Here is a 22,265-nt window from a genome sequence, read left to right on the forward strand (position 1 = left end):
TGATGGTATTCAGGGCCAATAGCTGCTCTAGACCAAACTGTAAAAACATCTGGATTCACCCCCCCAGAAAATTTTCTGTAATAAAAGTTTTTTCCTTACACCAAGTGAAGCAACTTTTCCACGTGTGACGGTAGACCTTCCAGGAAGTGGAATTCTTAGCTTTTAGTATTGTAGGAATCACCAGCTTAGAGAGGCACTAAGGACCAAGGCTTCAACAGCCATGTCATTAAAGCCAGCAACCATGATGCAGATTGGTAAATCGGTCCTTAATATAGAAGGTACTCCTAGGACACTAGCAAACAGAGGTATGCCAAGAGTGTCAATGGTTATAACAAGCTGATCACTGTTTTGTATGCCAGTGTCTAAATCTTCCTGTAGATGCCAGTATAACCAGAATGTCTTTGAATCCTAGGTCCCTCAATGAACAAGGCAGAATCTTTTTTTTTTTTATTCATATGGTTTAGGTATGATGGGCAACACCTGCACTATGATGTCTGGATAAATCCACCAAACATCTGTTAAAACTAATGAAAATAGGCCAAATCATACATCAAAATTGAAGGTTTACATTCAGTCCTCATACAATTGTCACCTGGACAAAGAGGATCAAATCTCAAAATACACAGATGGTAAAAAAAAAAAAAACACACCCACAAAGTTCTAACCTTCACCAATCCATCCAAAAAAAAAAGTTTAAGCCGCAGGATTTTAACACCACCATAGATAGCATCAAGAAGGCTTAATAATAAGATTAATAATGCTAGAGAAAGGTTGATAGTAAGGCCTGCCACAGACAGGAGATCTGCCCATCACACATACAAGCTACACATTCTATGCAACTACTGACCATCTGGAAACGTAAGTCAACTTCAGGCTCTGGATCCATTGTAATATTGCCTATATTGTACATTAACAAAAAATTTAAAACTGCGCTATTGTGTTAAATAATAATATGTAACATAAAAAAAAAATAATCAAAAAACAGCCGCAAACTCTACTGTGAGATACAGCACAGTCCCAAAACAGAAGATACACAGCGTTGCGCTAGGAAATGTTGAGTCAGACACAAATAGGGAAAATGCAGTCCCCCAAGGGCAAAGCGATGTGCTGATGTCACTGTGCTTCTCGGATCCCGGAAGGACATTAACTGCGGCTGGCTTGATTTTGATCCTAATGTTACTCTCCTTGTCGCAAGTGCAATTTTTTATATTTTAATAAAGTTTTAAAGGCCATACAGTATGCAAGTCTTTTTTATGTTTTGGAGACAGTCTGACAGATACCTGGATGGTAGTTCTACATGCCCCAAGAGGCTCCTTGAACGTTTAAAGGCCCTGGCTGGTTTTAGAGCTAAAAGTGTCACTGAACTTCCGTGATAGAATGTCTGTGCAATCTGGTAAGCGACCATTTGCCTATGGTGGGGGTGACTGTCAGGGGATCATATATTTAACGGTGACGGATGGTGCCAATGCCATCACAGAACTTTCTTTCACTTTACTTTTGAGACTGCATTTTCCCTATTTGTGTCTGACTCAACATTTTATAGCGCAACTCTGGACGAATCTTCTATATTGTACATTATGCAATATAAAAAACAAAAAACACACTTACTGAGTGCAGGGTTTCTAAATATTACAAAGTGTTGGATGGCTATTGTCACTAAATCCTGGCAATTTTGGTTAGGTTAGAAATCTAAATACTACTTCTTCTAATATAAGTAACCATAGAGAGGTGTTTCCTTCATGGTTAATTCCAGAACACATATTCTGGGGGTATCCATGCATACATTCAAGAAAAGAAAAGCGTCAGAGTTACTAGATTTTGATTGACAGTCACTTTCGGCACAAACACTTCTTCTGTGCTTCTCTCTGACCTTAGTTTCAGTTTGCTACTAAATACTCAACTTCTGACTTGTCATGTAAGCCCTATCATCCCTCATCCCCAGAGGAAAACCGCAAACCCCCCATGCAAATAAGACCTCAGTAGGTCATAAGGATGCTTTCAATGCACAGGTGGATGGCTACCCTTTTTGTCAGGGAAATTGAGCCCTTAGTAACAATGAGAAATGAGGATCTAAAAAGGTTCACAACATATACTTTGGGACCCACATGTACAGTAACTGGGCCGTTTCTAACAAAAGGTAATAGCAAGTATAACTTTTACTATTAAAGTGGTTGTATACCTCTCATTGTCACGTTTACCTATAGGTAAGCCTATAATAAGGCTTACCTATAGGTACTGTAAATATCTCCTAAATGTGCGCTGTTTAGGAGATATTTACCTTGCAGTGGGCCGGTGATGTCATCGGCGCATACGCTGTGAAGAAATGGCCCTCCGTGCCGTTTCTTCACTAGCAAGTGCCGTGACTGACTGTTCCTGCACGCATGCGCAGGAGTGACGTAACTCAACTCGCCCAGTCACAGAGCCGGAAGTTCATGGCCCCCGAAAGAAGAGGAAGAGGGGTGAAGATGGATGCGGCTACCCTCAGGGACAGCGTGGGCTTAGTTTGCGGGTAAGTGCCACATAATGGGCTAGTATGCGATGCATACTAGCCCACTATGCTTTTACTTTGCAGGGGGGAAAAAAGGAAGCAAAACCCATCAGGGTTTACTTTCTCTTTAAGCTACATTTACCACAGGGGACAGGTTCACTTTAATCCTGAAATGTACATGCTGATCTCACGGCTTAAAATATGCTCTGAAACATGGAAAATTTTAGGCGAATGGACTTGTTGCTACCATAGAGATGTTTAAATACTGAGGATGTATACTTTGAAAGCAAGAAACTTGATTCCATTAACTAGACATTAATATTTTAGGATAATTTTCACACTAATGTATAATGATAAGTTAAATCAGAACTAAAGACTCCTGTCCTTTACAGCCAAGGAAGCTGCCATTTTAGCCTCAGTTCAATTTGCAGTTGCCATGGTAGTGCACTTGTAATCTATTATGACACCAGACATTTAATAGCTTGATAGTTCAGTTGAGAACACAAGCGACTGTGACTTAGTGGATTTAGTTCCACTTTAAGGGCCAGTTCACCCCAGAGGGCAGTACAGGAAACCTGCGTTCTGTATGCATTTCCAGCACCGTGTTCAAAACACCCTGCACTTGCAATCTGCAGCATGTGTCAGTGTTAACTTGACACCCCAGAAGCAGTGCTTTTGCCTGCACCGGACTGCATGGCAAAGTAGTACCATGTGATCCTGTTGCTCTGTGTTTTATAAAGTAGTGCATGCACTTCTTTTGGTGTGGTCCAGTGCAATTTCAGCCCATTTAAATGAATAGGCTGAAATCTCGCTGCACCGGATTGCATGTGTATTGCACAGGAATGCACAGTACATTCCTATTTGACTCATGGTGTGAATCGGCCCTAAGTGTTTTAAATTTATTAAATATTACCAACACTGCCCCCCCCCCAAAAAGATAGATATATATATATATTTGATGGTCTAGCACAGATTTGTATAGCTGCTGCTATTTGCAATAAGGGAAATATGCTGCACAGCTGTTTCTAAAGCTAAGAAAATTCTGTGAAATCTCATTTTCACAATTAAATGTTTGGTAAAGAAAGAAAAATATCCACTTCATATGTGCCAAAAATGTCAAATATAAAGATAACATTCTGGTCTGTGTTAAGAAAAGGTAATTGTGAATTCCATTCTTTTCCCAAACAACGCTGTAACAGTTTTGTTACAAGCAATGTTATTTAGTACCACAAACATGAATGTGGTTGGTTTTTATCATGTGGTATTTGATCTCTTACATGCTCTATCAGTCCTGGTAAAGATATACTGGTATACTGAATGTAGTGGTCTGCTCAGTAGAAGCATACAGTTAAAATCCTGATGATTATGCAGGTTTAAAAACGAATTGTCTATACTTGGCTGCAAAAAAGCAACCACCTTTTCATGTTTCAGTGCATTATGGAGAATTAAAAAGACAGTCTAAATCTTATAAACAAGAATATTTATTTCAGACGCTTGTGTAATGCCCCAAGTCTGCCTTTAGATCCGTGTTTATGGGCTTTTTATTTCCACTGCTATTCATGTATACAAAGAAAGCATAACAAATGATTTCATACTTAAAAGTTTCCTCTCACCATTTTAAGTGAAATATCCCATTCATGAAACAACCAAATTTTAACTCTTTCTAAAAAGCTGGTAGGAAAAAAAGATCATTAAACTGCTGAGCACATATTACATGCTCTTCATTCATATTCCGGTAACATTCTCCATAAAGCTCAGCCTTGACACTGCCATCAGAAGTCCACCACTCTTCGATCCCTTTGCGGACAAAGCTGCATGTATTAAAAATGTCTATTTCCCTGATATTCTCTGGATACACCTGAAAATATCACTTATAGATTATTGTTCCCTTTTGTCACTTAATAATCACTACTACTTTGTGTAGCAAGAATCTTTCATCATTAACATAGAACTGTCAAATGACTTGTGTGTTTAAGTTATGGCACTCAATTTAAAGGGCCAGCTACCATACACTACCATTTATTATTTTAATTGGGGATAAGACACAAACTAGATAACAGCTTCTTATATTTTAATGACCCAAGGACCTCTGCCGAATTTCAATGTGTATGAAAGTGGCATCTAAAACTCTTCCAGGTAGTCGCTCCTGCCGATGCTAAAGTAGCAGAAGCATTTCTATTTTGCTATACTGTAAAAAGGACAAAGCCCATAAGCTATGCAGGAATTTCCCACCACAGGAGCTCCCCATATCCAATCACTTGCAGGTGATTGCTGCATAGAGATTACACAGTATTGGCTGCAATTGTCTGCGGAAGCCTCCATTTGCTTTCAATGGGGCTTCTCGCATGTACATGCTGTTGGGCCAAAATGCAGGTGTGAATGTAGTCTAATTGTGCTCAATAGTAATTGTTTTTTCTGATTCTGAAATTAGCTTTGCTATGGTAGGAAAAAATAAAAAATAAATAAAAAAAATGTTCACAGACATACCATACCTGCATAAATTAGGATATGTAATGGCATCTGAACCCAGGGTACCTCTTCAATAACATTGCAGGGAAACATTCTAGATTACAGATGGAACATGATTATTTGAAAAACTTCTAAAGTCATATGTTTCACATACTGTATATGCAAGACCCAATGTTCTTACCTATTCCACAATGTAGGGCCTCATACACATTCAGCGCTAAAGACTGGACACTGAAATATAAGTGGGCCTATGCTAAAGAACACTATAACGAGGGAAAACATTTTTTACTGCACCTTGTGGTTACAACTAAAATTTCATAACTGTGTTGGGACATTGTATCATAGCATGGTTATTAGAAAAACACAAAAACACCTGTGCTCATGATAGAATACAATATACACAGGAATAGATTAGAGCAGCTGGCACAGTTTTCTGGTAAAAACAATAACAATGTAAAATAAATGCAGCACTTGAATGTTAAACATAAGTGAGTCCATAACAATGGGAGATGAAAAGCTCCTAGATGAGGATCCAGCGAGTGCAATTCTAAAGGACAAGTACTGATGAAAATCTGCCACCAATAGCAGGGACACACACTATCCCTTAACCCAAATGATGGACCACTTAACCAAAAGCAGTAAAAAAAAAAAAAGGCATTTATATAGTATCCAACTTCAAATCACCATGCTTGCAGGATCTCTTGATAACCATATCCTTTAGGCTATAACACTTTCTATCACGAACAGGAATTAAGGTCATTAACGTAGTAGCGACAAGCAAAAGGAACATTTCATTGCACAGTATTAGTAACCAAAGGATTTATTGTAAAAACAAAAAAGAAAAAAGTAAAATACTAACAAATGGCTCAAGTAAAATCGCATGTGTGCCCCTGATGGTGTCTATGATCATGAAATGTGGCAGCAGAAGTTTGGTTACGTGACGTCGCTATGTCTGGTAGTCAGCCATTTTACTAGTTGGACACATCTCCATTCGACACATGGATTGACACATAATTTAAATGTGGTATTTACTTTAGTAGTTTGTGAGTATTTTGGATTTGTTTACAAAAAAAATGCTTTGGTCAGTAATACTGTGCAATGAGGTGTTCCTTTTGACAGTCTTCACTACATCTATGATCTGAGGTCCTGTTCGTGATGGAGTGTATTATAGCCTAAGGAATTGGGTTATCAAGCGATCCTGTGAGCATGAAGATTTGAAGTTGGATACTCTATAAATGCCTGTTTGACTGCTTTTGGTTAAGTGGTCCATCATTTAGGATAAGGGACAGTGTGTGTCCCTGCTTTTGGTGGCGGATTTTCATCAGAACTTGTCATGTAGAACTACACTCACTGGATCCTTATCTATGAACTTTCCATCTCCCATTGTTATGGACTTCACTTACTATAGCATTCAAGCACTGCATATATTTTATATAGTATGGTTATTATTCATAGAAACATCAGTAACAGATTTGGTCTGCAGTGTAATTTTTAAATCGTATATATAGATTTGAAGTTGGGGGTCAAAGATTTTCTTTGTCCTATGATCTTTGGGAGAATACTGTAGGCTGTAGTGTGCATAGAGCTGGTGTCAGTACTGCAGCATCATTTTTTTATTACAAAGGGCACCAAAATATACTGCATGGGCATTAATCTTGCCATACGCCAACACATCCATGCAGTGGATTTATTTGGGGGTGTCAAGCTGCACATATATAATTAATTGGCCTGAGATGACTTAAACCACCAAAAAATCCAAATACATTTTCCCAGTGCAACCCCATTTATTTTTTATGAGTTTGAAACAGAATATTAAAAACACAGCAAGTGTTTATATAATAAAATTTCCACAATGTTCCAAGGTTTCTGTAACATGCCAAGCTCTCAAACAATTATCTCGTTCCTGTTCTGTGTGGCTTGTAGCAGCAGTACAGCCCCATGGCAAAATAATCTATTTGCATTTGCTTTTAGTCTGCAATGAACAAGCAGGGGATCAATCCATCTCAAATTGATTGCAAGGAGTGTGCCAGTCTTGCTAACCTTACTGTCTGACTACACAGCTGCTGTAAAAAAAAAAAAAAATTGATAACATGACAAAAAACTGTTTTAGGTCTTGTATATTGCTATTAAATTGTACATCATTATATACAACCAAATTGTTTCTGATAAAAATTATGTACATTTTACGCATGAAAAACAGGATATGTTCATTTTTTTTAACTCTGCTAAGCTCGGACAATGCAAGATTATTCTGGCAGCAAAATGTGTAAATATTTTATCCACTAATACTCTGAAATAGGAAGAAAACCATTGCCATTATTTAGAACAGACTTTTGAAAAATTATACCCCTATGGCTTTTTTTTTTTTTTTTTTTTTTTTTTGAGTCTGTGCTATGATAAATACATTCTGGTACACCACTTATTTCTCCTTTTGTTATGCATCTTGTTCCCCACTATTTCAACTCAGTGTAACTTTCAAAAAAAAAAAAAAAAAACACAAGAGGTGGAAAACTGATAAAACCAAATAAAAGAAGGGGTGGACAGACCTAACTGTACTATTATTAGTAGACCTCAAAACACACACAGTGAAATCCAAAAAAAATGAAGTTGATGTGTTGCAAATAGCAGCCTTCCTAAGCAACAACAGATGAATAAGGAGACTACGGGGTAATTTTTAATCTAATAAAATCAAATAAAAATTTTTTTAAAAAATCGTAGAGATTAAATTGCTCTTCCATGCTACTGCAGGAGATTGTTAGGTGATTGTTATAGATGCATCATGAGATTATCATTTGGAAATTGCTCAAGAACATCGTAGATAAGCGATTGTTGAGAAATTGATGTCTACTCACGTGCGCTTCTATTTAGAAGAGATTATATGTTATTCAGTAAATTTGTGGTATTGTGTCTTCATGGGAGATGGACTGCTCAATTGTGCTACTGAAAAACTCCTATGTAGCAGCTCAAAATTAAAGAAATGTGTTGCAAACAAAAAAAAAAAATCTAAGCTACTCTAAATAACCTGTGTATTTTTAGGTTACCCTAGAAGGCTGCAGCTAACATTTTGTGGCAGATGCCTATTTAATAATCATGAATTGTAAAATGTGTAGCTTTACTTTAAAAAACACCTACAGTAAGCCAGATAAATGACGCAGCTGTATGCCCAGAGCCCCACACGGCCAAGCTGCTTTTAGAGATTGTGATGGTGGGTACGGGAATAATGACCCCCCAGCTGTCTTGGGGGGGAATCAGGGGTTGTGGGCAGGTGCTGTATAGTAAACATGTTACACCCTAAATATGAGTGTAACATGTTACTAAAGGTGAATTTAGCCTTAAAATTAGAACCATCTACATATGGCAGCAGTTGAAAGGATGGCACAGAAAAATACCACTGAAAATCCACTAGCAGTTGTAAAACAATTGGTAAACTAATAGGGCTCATTTTTCTTAAGGTTATATTATCTATATTCTTCAAAGCAGGAGATGCACCTTAGTTATTGTACAAATTAAGACAATAGAGATCTATCACAAAAACTGCAAAGAAAAAAAATGCAAGAAGCTTGCTCTTTGAAAAGCAGCTCAGTGTTAATCATGTAACAGCAATTACTCAGAAACCATAACTAGTTTATAGAAGGGCTGCTACGAATCATGCACTACAGAAGTGATAGCATGAGCGGAATTCATAGACACTGGTCATCTGGACTCTGCAAATGGGGACAATCCTGATCAAGCAACCAAAAAAAAAAAAAAAGAGTCTAGCTACTGAAATGTAACTCTCTTTAGGTAGAGGTAAAGATAAAATGACCAATGCCTCTGGATTAGTCAAGTGGTCTTTTACCAGAAGAGGAGAATAAATATATGAAAACACCATTATTGCCATATTGCTAGCGGCTATGGAATCCTCTCACTGCCGTCTGCTGTCAAACACAAGGAAGGCAGGCCTGAAGGTTAACTAGTCTATCATTATCCATCGTGCTCCACTCACTGATAATCTTAGGGGAGGCAATCATGATGGGGAAATAGTGTCAACATAATTATTCAGACTTGGCCAACCCAACAGCTTATCTCCACAAGGCAGACCTAAAAGACAACAGCCAACCAGTCACTGAAGAGGTTATGTGTGACAGGCACAGTGGCCAGGTAGGGAGCTCAGCAACACTGAGCCTGTGATTTTTATCATGCTCAGCATTACTGAGCTGCAGTAGGGATGGAATGCCTGATATGGACACTGTGCTGACCCTACCATGTCACATTTACAAGTGTATACTGCAAGTAGCAACATTTGTTGTACAATGGGAGGCAGTTTTTTTATGAGGGTTGACAATACTCTGTTAATTCCACTATATCTGTTTTTTAAAGCCTCAGCAGGGTGATGTGGTTTATGTGATCGGTAAAACTGCATTCTAAGTCAGGTCTAAGTTTATCTTCATAGTTCTGTTTATGTCAAAAGTTCATGCTTTTCAGGGCTTGGGTAATGCTTTGTAAATGTTAAACTAAAGAAAAAAAAATAAAAGCACACAAAATTTAGTTTTGCCATCCTTCTGTACCTCTCATCAATACTTAGGAGATCAAACACTGAACTGTGCGGGTTATTTACTAAAGGCAAATCCACTTTGCACTACAAGTGCACTAAAAATGCACTTGGAAGTGCTGTTGCTGTAGATCTGAGGGGGGTATGCAAGGAAAATAAAAAACAGCATTTTTTGTTTGCACATGATTGGATGATAAAATCAGCAGAGCTTCCCCTCAGATTTACAGCAATCTACAGTGACTGCACTTACAAGTGGATTTGCCTTTAGTAAATTAACCCCAGTGTGTCTGACTATAGGGCTGTAAGACTGTATACAACATGATTACACTCATGTGCATGTTTATAAACAAACACCAAAAGGCAAAGTCTGCTGTCTAACAGAGGTCTCTTTCTGTGATTATAGCACTGCTATATGTCTATAGTAAACTATTGTCAGCACTGAGATTAGTGCACTTAGACATTTCATTGACATAGAACTGTATTTTTGACCCAGTCTAAATGTTTTTTTTAAAGTTTAGATCACTTTGTTCAGTATGTGTTTTCTAGGAAATTCCTACATTTAAATTCTATTTTGTGTGTATATCCCCATTGCGCCTTCTGCTTTGCTTCATATACATCTTACTGTGTAGTATGTGGAGATGAGTCATTTTGAGATGGTTTAAATTTACTGGACCAATCTCTAGCCAAAGTAACTATGTAACTACAGTTGTATTTCATATGCTCACAAGCAAATGAATTAAATTTCTTTAGTTTGGAAATAATAATGGTCTCAAAATGAGTGTTATTTTGCTTTATGTAAATAAATGTTTCCTTTTGTACTGTTTCAATTCAGAATTATTTGGTTCAGCATAAGCAGGTCAAAAGTTACATTCTAAAAAGTTAAAATTATCTACATCACACATTTAAAAAGTAATTATCTATAACAGAAGTCTCCAAACTGCAGCCCAATGGCCAGATTTGGGCCCTTAGCTAGCCTTTATCCAGCCCGTGGGGGACTATTCCTCCCAATGATAGGAGACACTATTCCTCCCACTGACACCAACAATAGGTCACTATTTCTTCCACTGATACCATTAATGGGATATTATTCCTCCTAATAATAAGGGCGCTATTTCCCCTCTTACTGACCACCAACTCTGAGCCCATATTTATTCTCACTGATGCTGAACCCAAGACATTTTATATCCCCCGCTGGGCACAATATGGCCCTCCAAAAGTCTGAAGGACAGTAGACTCTTGATCTATACTGAATGAACTTTATAAGGAAATAATTTTGACTGAATGACAAAGATCAATAACAGACTCGCTATTTATATCTCTATGAAGTTTTTTGGTGATGCCTCTGTTCCCAAGTTCCCTAGAATGTCATGGCTATTGCTAAAGGGACATCATATTAAATAGTAATTTGCCAATATGATTGAAATATTGACCTGTAGAATTTCAACTTGATAACGCAAGAACGCAAGAGGTTAGATGTTGTTGCAGAGATTTTGGTTTTGTTTATTAGAAGAGTGAGAGTTTGCAGTGGATGTCATATAGGGCCAAGAATTTTTTTTTTTCCTAGAGATAGGTATGGATATATACCAACTGCACAAGGTAAGTATAAAAAAAAAAAAATAATTTAAATGAGCCTTTACAATCACTTTAAGTTATAGCTAAAGCTACACATGCTGAAAAATAGCATTCTTCTAAAACAATGCAAAAATCTTTTTCAAGAATAAAGTTATATAAAAATATGATTTATACCATTATTTACACTGGATTAAGGCTATACATTTAACATTCTGAACAAGTCATATCTTTGCTCCTGGAGTGTTTCTATTTCTGTACAAAAACAATAATACCTCCACTTGGCCTTCAGATCAGAACACAGCAAAAAGGTAGCTTGAAATTTTTTTATAATATTTTGGGGTTTTATTCAGTTTACATTTTATGGGTTGTAATCATTCAGGCCATGCTCACAATTATTTTCTTGTCAGAGAAATAACTTAAGAAAACTGCATCCACAGTTCAATGATCATCTCAGCCACCAACGAAAAAGGACTACCACAGCATTCCTTTGTCTAACATGAAATGCCAACTCCTCTGCTTGGACCAAATAAACATAGTAAGCTTAAAGTTCCAGTAAAGAAGGGTTATACATAGAAAAATGCTGACGATCTTTTGGACCAATGGGTATCAAATACTGAAACAAAAAAAATACAACACACACGGATAGATTTCAGATATGCAAAAGTGACCATGTATAGATACAGGAATTGTGAGAGATGGATGCTATTCTGCTAGTGTTTATTTATTTTGCAGAAACAGGCTGGTTTATTCTGTGTTGAAAAAAAATATTATTGGTCACCATTTTTTTTTTAAGCTGGAGATGGACATGCATGCTGGTGCCTGGACATGTTATACCATGCCTTCCTTGTGTGCAGCCTCAATCTTTCTGTTTTAGGAAAACTTTGTTTTGACATAAAGAGAACAAAGATGATACTGCATATCTTACCTCCATTGTTTATCCTCTGAACTTTAGTAAATTACAGCGTAAGGCTAAATACATCTAATATGCAAAGATTTCAATTCATATGGCTAGCATCAGAAACGTTTAATCTGACGCTCACCAAACAGTCACTGGAGGTGAATCTTCCCAGGTCATGTGTTTTAAAATGGCAGGGATTGATTCACTACCCATGGATGTTTGGTAGAAGTCACATTCACCATTAAAAAAGCTCCTAAAAAAGGTATAAAGAGCACAAATATATTCTGAAATCCAGAGATTTACACAATACTCCAAAATACTTACAAAAAAGTAAGCGCTCTTAAAAATGAAATGTATTACTGAGTGTGAATGAAGCTCATATGCGATTGGCAGCAAAAAGGTTTATTGTCCATTTCACTCCATTTCGTTACATCAATTGTTACATTCAAATATCACACTACACAATTGTAAGTTAGAACCAGTTTAATTTTCTTCTTCTTTTGTAGGTCACCCAACTTGTCTACAATTTACTGTAAACATGACCGAAGCTGTAAAAACCTACCAATGGCAGTGCATTGAATGCAAGTCCTGCATCATTTGTGGAACATCGGAAAATGATGTAAGATACCAAGTGCTTGACTAAATAATAAAAAAAAAAAAAAAAAAAAAAAAAAAATGGTGGTAAATCAGGGTCATGCAGATTGAAGTTAACAAGGTGAGGATGCAACCCATTTTATGTTTTTTGTTTTTGGGGGGGGGGGGGGTGTTATCATATGAGTGAGAATTTTGTGGCGTGCCAGCTTATAGGTTCTTGCACTTTTTTTTACTTCCCTATTTTCCTTGCATCTAGTCCTGCAGTGCTCTGAACCCATTTACAAAATGAAAGTATAATTACCTTTTAAAATTTCCTTGTCTATTGTCAGGAATGTAGCTGTGGGTGACTTACATAACCATCAGGGAAAACCTACACTGATCAGTATTCAACTATGTTTTAGCCTGGGTTCACTCTACCTGCAAATTCAAAGTCGGACCTCAGTGAGACTTCGGCATGACTTGCATGCGACTTCTTTACCAGAAGTCAATGCAAGTCGGACCAAAGTAGTGCAGGAACCTTTTGCCAAGTTGGAGCAACTCAAGTCGCACCATTTAGAACAGTTGCATTGCACAGAATGGGGTCTAACTTCTGATGAGACAATAGCTTCAAAGTCGGAACGATTTTAGCATCAATGTGAACCAGGTCTTAGGCCGCGTACACACGGGCGGATTGTTTTAGCGGACAATCCGCTCGTGTGTGGGCTTCAGCGGACTTTTTCAGCGGACAGTCTGACGGACTTTGTCTTTCGGAATTTCCGTAATTTTGTCCGTCCAAACTTGGTTTCAGCGGACAGTCCGCTCGTGTGTAGGCAAGTTGGACGGACTGAGGCCGCGTACACACGGGCGGACTGTTCGCCCAACCTTGTTCGGCAAACAGTTTCATCAAACAGTCCGCTCAAAATTTGCATGAGCGGACTTGCCCACACACGAGCGGACTGTTTGACGAACAAGGTTGGGCAAACAGTTCGCTCAACTTTTGAAATGAACGGACTCGCCCACGTAAGGCGGAGGCAAATCCGCCCATTTCGAGCGCGTGTGCAGGTAGGCGGGGCCCGCGAAGGAGACGTCGCGGGCTCCGCCGCCTGGAATGGGCTTAAAGGGGAACCCCAACGCCGAAAAAAATCGGCGTGGGGGTTCCCCCCAAGTCCACACCACACCCTTGTCCGAGCACGCTACCCGGCCGGCCAGGAAAGGGGGGCGAGCGAGCGCGCCCCCCCTCCTGAGCCGTACCAGGCCGCGTGCCCTCAACATGGGGGGTGCCTTGGGGAAGGGGGGGCCGCGCGGCCCCCCCACCCCACAGCACCTTGTCCCCATGTTGATGAGGACAAGGGCCTCTTCCCGACAACCCTGGCCGTTGGTTGTCGGGGTCTGCGGGCGGGGGGCTTATCGGAATCCGGGAGCCCCCTTTAAGAAGGGGGCCCCCGGATACCGGCCCCCCACCCTATGTGAATGAGTATGGGGTACAATGTACCCCTACCCATTCACCTGTGAACTAAAGTACAATAAAAAACACAACACAGAGAAAAAATATTTTATTGCACAGCTCCGGGGGTCTTCCGTCTTCGGGGGTCTTCTCGCCGGACTCCTCCGCTATGTGTGTGTAGCTCTTTTGCTAGCGGAGGAGTCCGGCTTTCTTCCTCCCCGCCGCCGGCCTCTTCTCCCGACTTCGGGGGTCTTGTCCCCCTCTTCGGTTCTTCTGCCGGGCCACCGCGCCTGGTCCGGTGGCCCGGTCTTCTGTCGCCGTCTTCCGTTCTTCTGTCGCCGCCTTCGGTTCTTCTGCCGGGCCACCGCGCCTTCTTGTAGCTCTTTTACAGGCGGTGGCCCGGTCTTCTGTCGCCGCCGCCGCCTTCCGTTCTTGTTCTTCTTCTTGTTCTTCTTCTTCTCCTGGAGATGTTGACTCGACGAGCTCTCCGGCCGGAATGCCAGGGACACGCTCCGCTGCCACTTATATAGTGACAATGGGGCGGTGTCACATGGTATATGTCACATGGGTTGGTCACATGGGTTGATGTCACATGGGGACTATGACATCGTAAGGGGGCGGGGTCACCATGTGACCAACCCATGTGACATATACCATGTGACACCGCCCCATTGTCACTATATAAGTGACCGCACAGCGCGGCTCTGGCATTCCGGCCGGAGAGCTCGTCGAGTCAACATCTCCAGGAGAAGAAGAAGAACAACAAGAAGAAGAACAAGAACAGAAGGCGGCGGCGGCGACAGAAGACCGGGCCACCGCCTGTAAAAGAGCTACAAGAAGGCGCGGTGGCCCGGCAGAAGAACCGAAGGCAGCGACAGAAGAACGGAAGACGGCGACAGAAGACCGGGCCACCGGACCAGGCACGGTGGCCCGGCAGAAGAACCGAAGAGGGGGACAAGACCCCCGAAGTCGGGAGAAGAGGCCGGCGGCGGGGAGGAAGAAAGCCGGACTCCTCCGCTAGCAAAAGAGCTACACACACATAGCGGAGGAGTCCGGCGAGAAGACCCCCGAAGACGGAAGACCCCCGGAGCTGTGCAATAAAATATTTTTTCTCTGTGTTGTGTTTTTTATTGTACTTTAGTTCACAGGTGAATGGGTAGGGGTACATTGTACCCCATACTCATTCACATAGGGTGGGGGGCCGGTATCCGGGGGCCCCCTTCTTAAAGGGGGCTCCCGGATTCCGATAAGCCCCCCGCCCGCAGACCCCGACAACCAACGGCCAGGGTTGTCGGGAAGAGGCCCTTGTCCTCATCAACATGGGGACAAGGTGCTTTGGGGTGGGGGGGCCGCGCGGCCCCCCCTTCCCCAAGGCACCCCCCATGTTGAGGGCACGCGGCCTGGTACGGCTCAGGAGGGGGGGCGCGCTCGCTCGCCCCCCTTTCCTGGCCGGCCGGGTAGCGTGCTCGGACAAGGGTCTGGTGTGGACTTTGGGGGAACCCCCACGCCGATTTTTTTCGGCGTTGGGGTTCCCCTTTAAGCCCATTCCAGGCGGCGGAGCCCGCGACGTCTCCTTCGCGGGCCCCGCCTACCTGTACACGCGCTCGAAATGGGCGGACTTTCCGAGCGGGAACAGTCCGCTCATTTCGAAAGTACAGCGGACAAGCCCACACACGGGCGGACTGTTCGCTCAAACACAGTTTCAGCGGACAGTTTTTCGGAATTTCCGAAAGACTTTGTCCGTCCAACTGTCCGCTGAAACTGTCCGCTGAAAGCCCACACACGAGCGGACTGTCCGCCCAAACACTGTTCAGCGGACAAGGTTGGGCGAACAGTCCGCCCGTGTGTACGCGGCCTAAGTATGGCGCATGCTCAGAAAGGATTTACACGGCCGAAGGTTGCATTGCAGTGTATTGGACGTCGTTTTTCTAGTCCCGTCGTACTTGCTGTACACGTCATCGCGCAAGTTTTCAGCGGACTGTCTGTTCATCGTGTGTGGTCAAGTCGGTTCATTCAAAATTTGGACGGACTGTCTGTCGGATTGTCTGACGAACTTAGTTGGGCAGACAATCCGCCCGTGAGTACGCGGCCTTAGAGTTCTTTGCACCTTGAATTATATATTATCCAATACGGCACTGCGTTAATTTAACTGACAATTGCACAGTCATGCAACGAGGTACCCAAATTAAATTTATGTAATTGTTTTTTTCCACAAATAAGAGCTTTCTTTTGGTGGTATTTGATCACCACTGCGATTTTATTTTTTGCGTTATAAACAAAAAAAGACTGACAATTTAAAAAAAAAAAAAAAAGAAAAATTATATATTTTTTTTACTTTCTGCTATACAGTAAGACATATTCAATAAAAACATGTAAAACAAGCCATTTTCTTCATAAATTTAGGTGAATATGTATTGTGCTACACATTGTTGTTAAACAAAAATCCCAATAAGCGTATATTGATTGGTTTGTGCAAGATTTATAGGGTCTACAAACTATGGTATATATACTGGAATTTTTATTTTATTTATACTATCAATGGTAGGGATCAGCGGCTTATAGCAGGACTGCGATATTGCAGTGGACAGTCTGACACTTTTTGGGAGCCAGTGACACGAATACAGTGATCAGTGCTAAAAATATGCACGGTCAGTGTACTAATGACACTGGCTGGAAAGGGGTTAAATATGTAGAGCAATCAAAGGAAGAAATGTGTGCCTAGCCAGTGTTTTTGTGTACTGTGTTTGGTGTTTTTACTAAGGGAAGTGATGGATCTTCTTTCCCTGCCAAGTGGTTAAAAAAGGCATTATGTACAGTGTCTAATATTAAGCTATGGAAAAACTCAAAGTAGTATTGTCTAAAAGCAGAAAAACAGAGAATGAGCAATAATTAGTAACTTTTTGTCCTTTGTTTAAAATCTGGCTTATAATTGGTCAGTAGAAACTTCATGTAATACTGAGAACAAAGCAAAGTGAAAGAACAAAAAAGAAAAAAGACAGAGAGGGGTAGAGTTACAGAACTAAATTCAACATAATTTTGGATAGTAATTTCTGTGGAATAATTTATAAACTGGTTCCCGACTGGCGCACGCTGATGTACGTTAGCAGAATGGCACGGCTGAGCAAATGGGCATACCTGTACGCCCTTTTAAATTTGCGTACCACCGGGACCTCCGTGAGTCGGGTTGCGTGTCCCGCAGACTCTATCCCGCGGACTCTATCATACCCTCGATCACCTCACGGAGAGGAAGATGTAAACAAGCATCTCCCCGTTCTGCCTAGTGACAGTGTCACTGATCTCTGCTCCCTGTGATCGGGAGCAGAGATCAGTGATGTATCACACGTAGCCACGCCCCCCACAGTTAGAATCACTCCCCATGACATACTTAACCCCTACACTGCCACCTAGTGGTTAACCCCTTCACTGCCAGTGTCATTTACACTGGAATCAGTGCATTTGTATAGCACTGATTGCTGTATACATTACAATGGTCCCAAAAATGTGTCAAAAATGTCCGATGTGTCCATCATAATGTCGCAGTCATGATAAAAATCACTGATCGCCGCCATTACTAGTAAAAAAAAAAACACTATAACTTTTGCACAAACCAATCAATAAAAGCTTATTGCGATTTTTTTTAACCAAAAATATGTAGAAGAATATGTATCGGCCTAAACTGAGGAAAAAAAAATTTTTTAAAATATTTTTTGGGGGATATTTATTATAGCAAAATGTAAAAAATAATGCGCTTTTTTCAAAATTGTCACTTTTTTTTTTTGTTTATAGCTCAAAAAATAAAAACCACAGGGGTGATAAAATACCACCAAAAGAAAGCTCTATTTGTGGGAAAAAATGGACGTCAATTTTATTTGGGAGGAACATCGCGCGACCACGCAATTGTCAGTTAATGCGAAGCAGTGCCGAAACGCAAAAAGTGCTCTGGTCAGGAAGGGGGTAAAATCTTCAGCTGAAGCAGTTAATACTTGTAATTTTAGATATAGGGCCACTAATTAGCAAAAAAAAAATCAACGTGAATAATAACCCTCTCATTAACAATCAATAATTTGCCACTTTTTAACAAATATCTTTTGTACAACTATTCATAGTGCATTCACCCTATTATGTACATGAAATAAATTTTAAACAACAGTTAACACATTCATTTGATAACACCCCAGTGACAGAAATTGCTGAAACAACTAGTGTGTAAAAGTCCTTGCAATTTAAACTATTCCAAAGAAGTTCCTCTATAACGTGATGTGATTGTCACACACAAAACAATGACAGATCTTTTGTGTAAAAATATGTAGCCACAACCTTCCACGTGATCCTTCCCCACAGCCTCGATCATCCACACCAAATAAGTGATTGTGATATAATTCAGCTTACCAGATTTTATTGACCACTTTATTGAAAAAGTTAGTCAGTGATCGCTTCTGCAGGATTGTGCCTGCTCATATGCTTTTAACCTGTAGACAATTTCAGCCTTCCTCCTCACAGACAAGTAAGGTAAGTGCGGTATATAGAAAACAGATGGAGAGCCTACATAGCGTAATTCAATTTTATTAAAAAATTAAAAATAATACACAGCCAAATGGCTCCTTACTTGAAAAAGTGCCTTTCTCCCGGCAATGGGGCTGCTGGCGTTAATCTCGAGCAAGCTGCAATACCGAAGGTATCCACGCTATCCACTACAGATGATCTGTAGTGGATAGCGTGGATACCTTGAAATCAATATGTCACTATGACAAACCTTGTGGAACTCCAGTATTAAAATGTTTTCAGTGAATTTGTTTACTTATAGAACATACTCTATTTATATAGGAACAGCTCCTGTTTTGTGACGACTGTGATCGTGGCTACCATATGTACTGCCTTAGTCCTTCAATGGATGAACCCCCAGAAGGTACAAATTTGTGCAACTATTTATTTTAGCTGTAAAATATATTATGCCTTTAAATACACGTAAAGCTGGTCCAAATACTTAATACAATTATATTTCCTATGAAAACACTATACTACATAAAAAAAAATTAAAAATAAAGAAATTGCTATGCTACACTAAAATGCTTTTACTGACAATTTGCATTACGGTCAGATTTTTGAGAGGGAAAATCCAGAGATAAAGCCTAAATATATTTTTTCATCTCACAATGTGTAAATATACAGCCCCTTCAGCCCTCTGCACCTAAGAATCTGGGCAGTGAAAGCAGCCAGAGGTATTTGCTGGAAGTGGCATAGGCTGCTTTGGGAGGCTCACACTAGCTCACAGTTGCAACACAGTTTATATAAACAGGGTTGTTCATGTAAAAAGGAGTTTGACCTACCTGTAAATTTCATATCTTGGTGGAAAGGGCACAGGCTGGATATTCGAAAACCCTGGGTTGGTGGCTGCTACCGTGAAAAAAACTAGAAAAGCTTTTGAACACAACCCTTGGAACCCTCCTTTAACTCTACCCCACTCCATGTGACCTATTTTTAGCAAGCAATGCAGAATAACATAGGAACAGAGGGGAGGATGGCCTGTGTCTTGTATTGTATTTTAAGATATGGAATTTACAGGCAAGTCAAAATTCCTTTTATCTTAAAGCGGAGTTCCACCCAAAAGTGGAACTTCCACTTGTACTCCTTCCCCCCTCAGGTGCCATCATTTGGCACCTTTCGGGGGGGGGGGGGGAGGGGGAAAGGATACGTGTCTTTCACAGGTATCCTGTTCCCACTTCTGGGAGCCTCAGCCATCAACGTTACCGCCCAGGCTCCCCCCTCCTTCCCTGGCCGCCGGGCCTGTAGGAGATAGGAGCGGAGCGGAGCTCATGCACAATAGGGTTTCCGGCGGGTTGCCTTACTCATAATGATGGAAACATCAGCTGCGGTGCCAATGTTGCTGGTGTTCGATTAAAAGTCAGGAGCTGCAGTATGTGTACCTGCTGGCTTTTCATTTTTGCAGTGGACCTCCGCTTTAATCGTATAGTACAGAATGCAGTTTGGATATTCATAGACCCTGAGTCATGCCCAAGGAATGAATAACATGAGTGGCCAACAAGGCAAACAGAACAACTCAGTGCTGCTAAAAGAACCTTGCGGCCAAAGACTGCATCTGCAGAGGCCTGGTCATCCACCAGGTAGAACTTAGAAAAAGGTATGGACCAGATGGCAGCCTTACAAAGCTGAACAACAGAAGCTTGATATTGGGAAATCCCAGGAAAATGCAACTGATCTGGTGGAGTAACCACATAGAGATACTGGGCAATTTATACTTAAGAACATAAGCCTTCACATTGAGTGGTCTTAACCACTTAGCAATGGTGGACTCAAAGGCAGGGTGTCCTTTACGAGACCCTGCTGGCAATACAAAAGTGTTTTTTGAATATAGGGCGTGGCTGTCAGATACACCCCAATAGCTGACTAAATCCAGACAGAGGAGTGCAATTTCTTTGGGATGCAAAGGGAGGAAGGACCATGTCCTCATTAAAGCCGAGACGACCTTGAATAGAAAGGAGGGCATTGGACAAAAGACACATTTATCCTTGTGAAAAATCAAGAAAGGACCTTTGCATGATAGAGCCAACAACACAGAAACACATCTGGCAGGCTTAAAGCATTTCTAAACACATTTTTTGTTCCCCCAATTAAAAAACAAACATCTTTTTCTTACCTGCTCTGTGCCATGGTATGGCACAGAGTGGCCCAAAACCTCCTCTGTTGAGGTCCCCTGGTGGCTCTGTCGGATCCTCTTGTGGGTTTACCCCAAAAGCAAACTGCTTGAGATGGGAGTATAAGGGGGGCTGCAACCAGAAGTTTTTTTTTACCTTAAAGTGGTTGTAAACCCTCACATATGCCCAGTCAAAAAAGGAGAGATAATAGCGTGGGACTTTGCATGAGGCATGTCAAAGTGTAGAATACTATATGAATTGATGTATCTGTAAATTGATTTGTGTCTCCATCCCATAGGATGGTCCGTGAGTTGTAAAAAAAATATTGCATCAATAATAATCATAATAATATAATGTAATCATTGAAGATTAACATATCAAACATATAATGTAATATAATAATGTATTTAATACGAGTAATCAATGGACATGATTGGTACAATCAATAGAGAATAAATAGTTCATTCACATAAAATACAAAGCATACAAGTAGAATTCACATGATACATGTACAAACAGTAGGTAATATTAATAAAATACATAATTTGGGTGAGGCTTTTCCCTTCTCCAACTCAACATGTTTCATGGCGTTATAACCAATCATCGGGAGTGAGATGCACAGTATATGCTGAAAAGTCAGATATCTATTCATTAATAAGTAATGCTCTTTGTAAGGGAAAAATATCAGGACAAACAATTTCTCAATTCCTTACACAGACAAGGCATGCAGGCTATACTCAACCTTTAAGATGTGATTGGGCGGTGGGCCCTCTCAAAAAAATGGAAAAGGGACCAAGAGGGGGAGCAGATCATCCACAACATGATCCCAGGATGTACTGTGTGTGCAAATTGACATGTACCAAAACTTTGAAAAAAAGTATGGGAATGGGTAAAAACCAAAGCAAGGCTAAACCAGTGAAATTCTAAGACTAATGCCATGTACACACGACTGGACTTTTCATCGAACTCGGTCTGATGGACTTTTGGCGGAGTTCCGACAGACTTTCCAAATGAACGGACTTGGCCACACACAATCACACCAAAGTCCGACGACTTTGAACCTGATGATGTACGACCGAACTAGAATAAGGAAGTTCATAACCAGTAGCCAGTAGCTGCCCTAGCGTCGGTTTTCGTCCGTCGGACCAGCATACACACGAATGGATTTCTTGGTCCGGCGGAGTTCCGGCGGGAAAATTTAAAACATGTTCTATTTCTAAAGTCCGCCGGATTTTTGGCAAGCAAAGGTTTGTTTGATGAAGCCCACACACGATCGAATTGTTCCGACGGACTCGTTCCTACCAGGCCAATTCTGACATTTCTCCTGCATGTAAAAATATTTTTTTTGCTAGAAAATTACATATAACCTCCAAACATCACTTTTTTTTAGCAGAGACCCTGGAGAATAAAATGGCAGTCGTTGCAATTTTTTTTTTATCTCACACGGTATTTGCGCAGCAATTTTTCTAACTTTTTTTTTTTTTTTAAACGCGAGTATCATGCTTCATAAAAAAAAAAAACAACACAGCAAAGTTAGACAAATTTGTTTTCATAAATGTGAAAGATGATGGTACACCGAGAAAATAGATACCCAACGTGTCATGCTTCAAAATTGCATACACTCGTGGAATGGTGCC

The 22,265-nt window shown here is 40.7% G+C and overlaps 1 protein-coding gene across 2 annotated transcripts in view; it reads left to right on the plus strand.

The window, feature by feature from the left end:
- The window catches only part of DPF3 (double PHD fingers 3), a 717,329-nt gene that overhangs the window by 691,211 nt on the left and 3,853 nt on the right, over nucleotides 1-22,265 (plus strand). For both annotated transcript variants that reach the window (XM_077464591.1, XM_077464592.1), the window contains 2 exons: nucleotides 12,465-12,577; nucleotides 18,800-18,881. In XM_077464591.1, coding sequence (XP_077320717.1) covers nucleotides 12,465-12,577; nucleotides 18,800-18,881 — 195 coding nt within the window. The remainder of the gene's footprint in view (nucleotides 1-12,464; nucleotides 12,578-18,799; nucleotides 18,882-22,265) is intronic.

This window comes from Lithobates pipiens, unplaced genomic scaffold (assembly GCF_037356315.1).
Source record: "Lithobates pipiens isolate NorthernLeopardFrog02 unplaced genomic scaffold, aLitPip1_a1.2 Scaffold_30, whole genome shotgun sequence".
NCBI lineage: Eukaryota > Metazoa > Chordata > Amphibia > Anura > Ranidae > Lithobates > Lithobates pipiens.